The sequence below is a fragment of the Pempheris klunzingeri genome, chromosome 19 (genome assembly GCF_042242105.1).
Source record: "Pempheris klunzingeri isolate RE-2024b chromosome 19, fPemKlu1.hap1, whole genome shotgun sequence".
Taxonomy (NCBI): Eukaryota; Metazoa; Chordata; class Actinopteri; order Acropomatiformes; family Pempheridae; genus Pempheris; species Pempheris klunzingeri.
Window position 1 is genome coordinate 15,702,741 of NC_092030.1, and position 8,452 is coordinate 15,711,192.

At 40.9% G+C, this 8,452-nt stretch overlaps 1 protein-coding gene across 3 annotated transcripts; it reads right to left on the minus strand.

The window, feature by feature from the left end:
• Positions 1-19: 19 nt before the first annotated feature.
• Positions 20-7,986, minus strand: nup54 (nucleoporin 54). 3 transcript variants are annotated; one of them, XM_070850989.1, is made up of 15 exons: positions 7,928-7,986; positions 7,324-7,440; positions 6,876-6,959; positions 6,668-6,703; positions 6,019-6,105; positions 5,165-5,320; positions 4,264-4,490; positions 3,979-4,166; positions 3,649-3,845; positions 3,497-3,551; positions 2,511-2,604; positions 1,794-1,901; positions 1,472-1,591; positions 773-883; positions 20-598 (listed from the first exon to the last, which is right to left on the minus strand). In XM_070850989.1, the coding sequence occupies exons 1-15, from the start codon at positions 7,968-7,970 to the stop codon at positions 470-472; spliced, it is 1,752 nt and encodes a 583-aa protein (XP_070707090.1). In that variant the 5' UTR covers positions 7,971-7,986; the 3' UTR covers positions 20-469. The 3 variants fall into 3 exon arrangements, with proteins under 3 accessions (XP_070707090.1, XP_070707089.1, XP_070707091.1); XM_070850988.1 differs by having other exon boundaries at positions 6,539-6,703; XM_070850990.1 differs by lacking the exon at positions 6,668-6,703.
• Positions 7,987-8,452: the final 466 nt, after the last annotated feature.

Genomic DNA, 8,452 nt, shown 5'->3' on the forward strand with positions numbered 1-8,452 from the left:
AAGGGATGTAGTGAAGCACTTGTGTTTAATTTAAATTTATTATTATTGTAACAACAGCATAAAAAAAGAAATACAAAGATGTATTTACAATGTATTCGATCACAACACGCGCTCAATCCCAGGGCTTGTTTACATGCCAGTCACATTCATAGACTCATATCCATAATCTGATTGAACATATGGGAAGCCAGCTATTATTAGACGATGTTGAGTCTTTCCATTAAGCTTTCCATATCAGTCCAGAAAGCACAGATTAGCCAGTCATTGTTTTGTTGGTGCAGATGGTACAAAATGTTGATATAGAGTAATTTCTCTAAAATTCTGATGATCAAACCGTAAGGCAAGAGATTGTGATGTGTTGGCATGCCACTTTTCAGAGGACTGAAAAGTGGCATGAGCGTATGTTCTATCTATATATATGCGCGAGTGCGCGTGTGTGTGTGTGTGTGTGTGTGTTGGTAGGGAAGACTCAGCTCAGGATGCCTCCTCTCAAGTGTCCACTGTCACTCAGGCCGTGCTCTATGAGCTTAATGTCTTCCAAGTCATCTTTAATGACGCTGATCAAATGACTTAAGCCCTCCTGCTGCTGTTTCAAGTGCTGAAAGTGAGAGATGAGGAAAATATGTTTCAGCTGATGCCAAAAGTCTTTTGAAATATTCATGAAGAGAGTCATAGATTGGAGAACCACAACTGAGCATCCAGAGGTCTAATTGGAACTAGAATACAGGGAGCAGATGATAAAATAAGATACACCATTAATGTGCTGACTCACTTGTTTGATCTCTCTGAGCAGGTCTGCATCAACACTGTACCGCTCTTCTGATCTCACAGCTCCAAAGTGATTCTGCATCCGGATTTGGGACATTAATTCATTCAACCGGCCCTGGAAGAAGACACAATGTGAAATATCCATTTAAGACGTGGCTTCCGACAGACGGCAAATACACAACTTGTGTTTACTCACGAAAACAAATCAAAACAAAAGACAAAGACCTCTTACTAGCAAACATGGATGCAGGTTTCAGGCTTGTAAATCTAAAATCTGCTCTGCACTTGTTTTATGAGGAGGGCATGCATCACATTTGTTACGCCTCAAGCATTTTAGACAATGCATTTTTTGGAGTAACATTGCCACATGACTTTTGTTTGTTTATATCAAAGCTCCACAGGGCAGCTTTATCTTTATAAGGATTGTTCGATTACCAGATAAAATTCCAACTGTATGCAAGCATTAAATAATTACTGAAATGATTTAAGTTGCAGTTTTGTTCCTGTGTAACTTGGTGAACAACCAACTGGTCTGACAGAAACATTACACTGAATTTAGAAAGTCCTTAGCAGTTAAAATCTACAAATATTTCAAACATGTCGTTTTACCCCGACCTCAAGTCGAGTAAACATGCTCAGTCAATGAAAAGAATGAGTATTCTCAGGGTGTACTTGCAACTGCTACAGTTGCCCACACACTTACCTTGAACTGTGTGGGTGCATTGAGCTCAGACTGAATTGTGTCCAGCTGCACCCTCAGGTGCTCCTCGTCCACTTGGATAGCGTAGCCGCTTTTCCTCTGAATCTCCTGTTTGATTAAAACCTGCCAGGAAAATAGACACAGAGAAGTGATAAATATGATAAGAAATAATGGAGAAGTGATAAAGCGGGGAGAGACTCAGAAAATGCCAGGGCATACATTCAAACTCCATGAAATGTACCGATGGTATTAATCACTGGTGATTTGACTGTTTTTGGAAAAGAAGAACAGAAGAAGGATTTCTGCAGAAATCTGAGGCAGCTACCTGCAGCACCCTGTGAGAGAGATCCATCAGCTTCCTTTTGTACTGGGCAATCTTGGCCACTGTGGTTGCCTGGTTCTTCTGCAGTTCACTGATGTCACTGGAGATGATCTGTGATAAGCGAGTAAAGAGAGGAGGGAGATATTAACATATCTAGCGCTTCTTCATGTATTTCAGCATTTTCTTTAGACCCATCGAGGTGAAAACAAACACTGTCCTGTTGCCTTAGCTTTTTGATATTTTTACCATCAATATAATAAGATGCATAATTTCACACAGGCTTGTGGTTTGGGTTCCAACCTTTGAGCCTTACTTCATTTTTCTATCATTTCTGTAACAAAATAATTAAAAATGCTTTAAAATTTTAAAGGTGTCATGTTTAACTTTGTACCATTTGCAGGTTGGATTACCTTCTGTTCACTTGGATATTCAGTTTTTTTTGTTTTTTTTTACCGTAAGCTATATGAACAGATGATTTTAGAACAAACTAATCCTGACACTGCCAGTTGCAGCTGTATTTCTAATAGTAACTTCAGCAGTAAACAACCTGTTGGCAGCTAACATGAACTGGACATCTGCGTACTCTGTCCTTGACGCCACAAAATCTGTTTCAAAATTCCTTTGTTGATAATCAGAGAGCACTGTGCCCATGTCAAGTGAGTCTTTTTTACATTTAGGGAATTAAAACTAGAAGTAACAGATGGGAGTGTTTTCACTTACATCCACTCTAGTCTGGTGCTGTTTGGTCATCTGCTCCTGAATCTGCAGCCTGCGAAGCAGCTCCTTAAAACCCACCATGGGTACCGGGATTAATCTGGAGAAAAATATTTAAAAACTAGAATTACCATCTTGCAGTTGTAGGCCCTCGCCAACCAGTCAAGTTGCAGTTTACATCCATGTCTATCCAGACTCATGTCATATATGTAATGAGAACTTTAAAGGAAGTTAACAAAAGGTATGCAGTGTGTTATCGCTATATTCACATGTATGATTCCTGTGAATAATTTCAAGTGACAAAAACGCTGTCTCCACTGAGAGACTGTTTTTAGAAAAGGACAGCTTGCCACATGGTACAACAACAATCAGCTGATGCTCAATACCAGAAAAACCAATGAGCTTGTGGACTACCAGAGGTACAGGAGGCCCCCTGTCCTTTATCCTCGTCCAAGTCAAAGGTCTACATTATGTCGTTTGTTGTGCATGTTGTGTTGTCCCCTTGAGGCAAAGTTTTGATTTTCTGATGAATAAAATTTGACTTGACTCTGTTAAGCTTTGCTGTTCTTGTTCTGCTGTATGTCTATTAGTGTACAAGTTCATAGAGAGAAACACAATAGATTCAAATTTCTTGTGTGTTCACATGCCTGTCCAATAAAGCTGATTCTGATAGAACAGAGTTGGAGCCCTGACAGTAGACAATGCCTTAAATATGGATGTTGCTGCACTTCATCATTTTATCCTATTAGACAAAAACTAGTTATATATTGTTTTGGCAGATTTGTGTTTCTCAACGATTGGTGGTGAAAAATACAATAAGTTCCCTTTAACTGTAAAATATAAAGTATACTGTAGGTGTTTCATGGGAAATACATCTTCTATGTAAAGCATAAGATGATGATGCATTCATTGGTAAAGTAAGCAACCACAGAGGTGGTTATTCATGTACAACCCTTTATGGTGCCTTGAACAGATGCTCTTAACCAACTTACTTCTCTGGGTCAGGGTTGTCCACCTTAGCCTGCTCCCAAATAATGGGGTCCACTCCTAGTGAGAAGAGACAGCATCCTCGGTTAAAACTGAATCAGAATTTAACAATTTGCTGAATTCAGCAAGAGGACGACACAAACATGCACTCATCTACCTGCAGGGGCATTTTGCAGCAGCTGTTTGAGCTGTGCTGGAGACAGCTCTGTGCGTGTGACGGACATTGCCACTCCAATCTGTGTGAGCTGTAACTTGATGTTGGCCTGCTCCAGATAGCTGTAGAGTGTGGTCGCAGGGATCCGCTTGGAGGTGCCATTAGGAGAACGCTCCACCACATAAACGATCACCTCTGTCCTGAGAAACAGGAAACGCAATGTTAATGAGTTTATTATCCATTAGTGTTTCTGGCAGCTAAAATCTCTTTAGAAAGACATTAGGAAACCATGTGTGTATTGGTGGTAGCATGTAACATGTTATAGACACTTACTGGTCATTGGGCAGCGCTTTGACACCGTCTACATTGACAGCGAGTGTCTGATTGCTTCCCAGGATCTTGTGGACAGACTCCACCAGCTGCTGCTGCTGTGCTCGCACATCAGCTTCCTTTTTATTGAGAATCAGCACCACTAAACCATCCTCATCCTTACTGACTGGGACGCAGCTATAGCCCACTGCCTAGGAAAATTAAAGACAGAAGGACTGCCATTTCATATTCAAATTCAAATGAACCTGGCAAAACGTCTGACCATCCAGCTGAACTATTCGTCCTTACCTTGAACCTGCAGAATGGGTTCTCCTGGGTAAAGTCGACAGGTGGGTTGTTGTTGCTGTAGAAGCCCTTCCCAGTGCCCCAGTATGCCTGCAGTTGGTTCCATTTGGCTAAGATGGAGTCACGCTCATCTCCTAACAAAGTGGGAGCTGACAGAGCAGTGACCTGCTGGTAAAGTTGGGTTGGCTGAGTCTGACCGGGCTGCTGAGTCTGCTGGCCGAACAAACCTCCTGGGAGGGGGAAAGAGAGGTAAAATAATAATAGTTATATTTTCCAAATAATTTTCATGCCTGTGTTTATGGGGGGATGATTATGATTATGTTATTCTATTACATGAGGAAAATGAATACATTTTACAACTTTATATCTATCTATCTATCTATCTATATATATATATTGTACAATCTTATATCCGTGCATTGGCTGCACATTGTTGGCCTGTTGACTTTGTTAAAGCAAAAATCTGCAACTTTCTGCTCTCTGTCGCCCTCTGCAGTGATAAGGTGTACAGCAAAGTTGGTAGAGATGTGGAAGGTTGTGTGTGACCCTGCTGTTTATCTGAATAAGTGCAAACTCCAAAAACTGTGATCCAGTTGGACTTATTCTTGATTTTAAAATGGAAAATGGCATGAAATTTAATGTGTCCAGTATGGTGGCTGTCTTTCAAACATCCATTACTGGCATTTTCATCCAGGACAGGCAGATTAACATTTCTCTAACCATGGCATATGTGTTTTGTGAAGATACTCCAAAGAACAGGTGGCCAAATCAGTACATTACCATTTTAAAAACAAATTACACTATCAGCACTAATGTTCTGCAGTGGATGCTTTACTTGGGTCATAATGTTTCTAACCTTCGCATGGAAACCCCAAAACTGTAATTTGGAAATATGGAGTCTCACCTTGTTGCTGAGCTGGCTGGATATTAAAGCCTCCAAACCCACCCAGGCCAGTTGTTCCTAATCCAGTTCCAAATCCTGTTGTCCCAGTAGCAGTCCCAGTACCGAGCCCAGAGGAGAACCCAAAGCCTTTGTTCTGCGTGTTACCAAACAGGCTTCCTAAAACAGAACAATGTGCCAACACAGTGAGTTAATGCTAATGAATGCTAGTTAAGTCTACGGTGTTTAGGAAATATGCTGCCGGCTTTGCAGAGGGATCACTGCAGGAGTGACAGCAAGGACCTGCGTTCAGTTTAGAGTGAGTGAGACATCTTGTGGCAGCTATTTGTTAGCATTTCAACACAAATCTGAGTGTGTAGCAGAAGGTTTTGAAAACTGATTTGAACAAATATCAACCAAAATCAGTGCTCCTCGTCTTATACTTCTAATTTTCATCTTAAACATTATGATACTAAATTATTAACACTGATTTACAAGAAGCTTCCTGCAGGACTCAACTGCTGTTTTTAAGTTTGTTTTTTATTGCAACAAAAAGCTGTGCCTATACATTTCACTTCAAAATGTCAACAATCAAAATGTAACACAGAAAGGGGGCTAAACAAGCAGATTTTTAGCCCTGTGTTTAGCCTCCAAGTCAGTCACAGAACAGTGAAAAGGAATTATGTGTGTTTTATCATCTGGGCAACAGATAAAATTGTTTTTTTATTCATACTATTCTTTATCAAGTAGTCAAGTGGATAAAATCTACCTTTGAATGTTGTGTGCATGCAGACTTTATGTAGTACATCTAAACATAAATGGCAACAAGATGCAGGGAAAGTTCATGTTTCAAGAACAAATGCAGCCGTACTGCTCACCTGCGGTGTTAGAGGGAGCAGCAAAGCTAAAAGTGGACCCTGGTGCGGCAGCGGTTGTTGTAGTTGTTCCAAAGCCACCAAACGCGCCTGATAAACAAAGCAAATCATGACAAATGAGATGAGGGACGTGCCAAAAAAAAGTCGGAGATAGGTAAATGGAGGAAAGAAAAACTAATGAAATCATTGACTATTTGATAAATGGTAGAAGAGAAAAATCATGACTGAGGTTTTCAGATTAATCAAAAAAGGAAAGCTGAATCTTATTTCCATCTAGCATTGTTCTTCAGGCCAACAAAGAAGGTGAAAATGTACTGGGTTTCTACAGGAATCAAATGACATGATTGCATAATTCAATATTTTCCCTCCTCGTGCAAATGGAAAACAACAATGCATAACATTTTATGAGACAAAGCAACATGTGAGATGAAAAAGCACTGCACCACACAGATGTGAAAATGAATGGAAATGTGTGTTTACAGACACAGACTGTACTGATTAATCAATCACAAAGGTCATCTACCTGTGCTAGCCAGGCTATTACCAAAATTGAAAACAGTGCCAGTGGTGGTTGCTGTACCAAAGCACCCCACATTAAAGCTGACTGCTGCTGGGTTGGCATTTAAACCAAACCCCCCAAAACTAAACCCACCAGCCGTGGTGTTTCCAGCTCCCAGCCCCCCAAATCCTGCAGCCAGCGGAGCAGGCAGCGGGAAAGAGAAAATGACACGGAGTTAAATAACAAAAATTCAGGCCGTATTTGGGGTCATTCATTGAAAACAGTCTTCAGGTATCTCAAAAGAAACAAGATTAAAAAAAACTAAAGAAAAACAATGCTTCATGCATAACGTGTTTCTTACCAGTGTTGGTGGAGCCAAAACTAAATCCTGTGGCTGGTGCAGCAGTAGTGGTGGTGGCTGCCCCAAAACCAGGAGCTGTAAGAGCTACAGGGGGAAAAAGCAGACACAAAATAGGTAGTTGGTTAATTAATGAATTAATGGAGGATGTATCGTGAACACCATTAAATGATCAAGTCACTGTGACTTTATGTGATTATTTCAAACTTAACTGATCATCAAATTGAAAAGTGTTAATGTTAATTGAAAAAGGTCAGGAGCATGAATTTGCTCAGCCAAAGGAGGAATGGGTTTAAAACTTGGCATCAGATACAAACACTGTGGAGAAAGATGCACATCTTTCCTTCTCTACCATGCTACAATCAGCTTCTTTCAACAACAGAATACAAATATTTTGCAACAACAAATGTGTCACCCCCACTTTCAATGAGGATCGTCACTCTAGACTTACTGCCGAATCCGGACGAGGCGGCGGCGGCGGTGGTTGTGGTGGCTGCGGGGCCGAAGCCAAATGCTGTTGATGCTGGGGCTTTGGCACCAAGTGAGCCGAAGGAAAACCCGGACGTGTCTTCACAGAAACACAGAGAGGGCCATCAGTGTTGGGCGCCATCATAGTGGCGTTACAGCGGATTTCACAAGCTGCAAGCTAATTTTTGTCAAGAAGGGATGCTAGCTTAAACTTCGAGGGACACGCAGGGACCTGTGAGGTGTATTCATTAGCCAAAACAGCTAACCGTTGTGAGTACAACAATGAACGTTAAATAAATAGCAAGTGAACGCTGTTTGATGCCAACTTTGACATTAAAACTACTTCTAACATATCTGGCTAAACAGCGAACTAGTTGCAAGTCCCAGGTAAACGTTAGAAAGCATTTCACATTCAGTTTACACGTTAGCCGACGGATGATCCAGCCGTCATGAAAGACGCTTGCTGTGCGCTAGCTGTTTCCCGTCTGTGTGTATGCACACCAAAATAACGTCATGTGGACATTGTACAAGAGGCATATTTCCAGCCTCATTAAAACAACTCCCAAAATAACGTAAAATGTCCTTACTTGCCGCTGTGTTACTCGTGGCGCCGCCAAAATTGAACGCCATGTTGACTGTCACCAGAAACAAGTTCTTCTTCTTCTTCTGCGTCTTTAGCGTAGACGGTTATTGCTACCGCCACCTGGAGGCTGATCAAAGATGGTCAGCTACTTCTGCGGAGAAAAATAATAGAATTGATCTATGATCTGTCCTCACTACATATGCTTTTTTTTTTAGATAAATAAATAAAACACACTGTGGGTTTCTATTTTTCATCCTACAGGGTAATCCATTGCATTCTGCCACCTTTATAGCAGGATTTCACTCAATAGAGCCTTTTCCCAAAACAAAGCTTAACCACACACTTTTTGCTTTTCTCAAACTTTAACAACCAGTTTATCAGTATTCACTGTTCTGTGGCATCACAGCATGCCTGTTGATGTGTAGCGATGCTTTGTTTTTTCCTTCACCATTTCCACCCAAATCCTCTCTTGGACTACAGGTGATGGACTTAGAAGTCAAATAGGTGAAAGATTAATTTTTCCATGTCC

Excerpts from the sequence above, each read along its gene's own strand:
- nup54 (XM_070850988.1), bottom strand. The coding sequence starts at position 7,970 with ATGGCGTTCAATTTTGGCGGCGCCACGAGTAACACAGCGGCAA. Across the intron at positions 7,441-7,927 it reads CACGAGTAACACAGCGGCAA|ACACGTCCGGGTTTTCCTTC; the intron begins GTAAGGACATTT and ends GTTTCTGTGAAG. Across the intron at positions 4,491-5,164 it reads CCAGCCAGCTCAGCAACAAG|GAGGTTTGTTCGGCCAGCAG; the intron begins GTGAGACTCCAT and ends TCCCCCTCCCAG.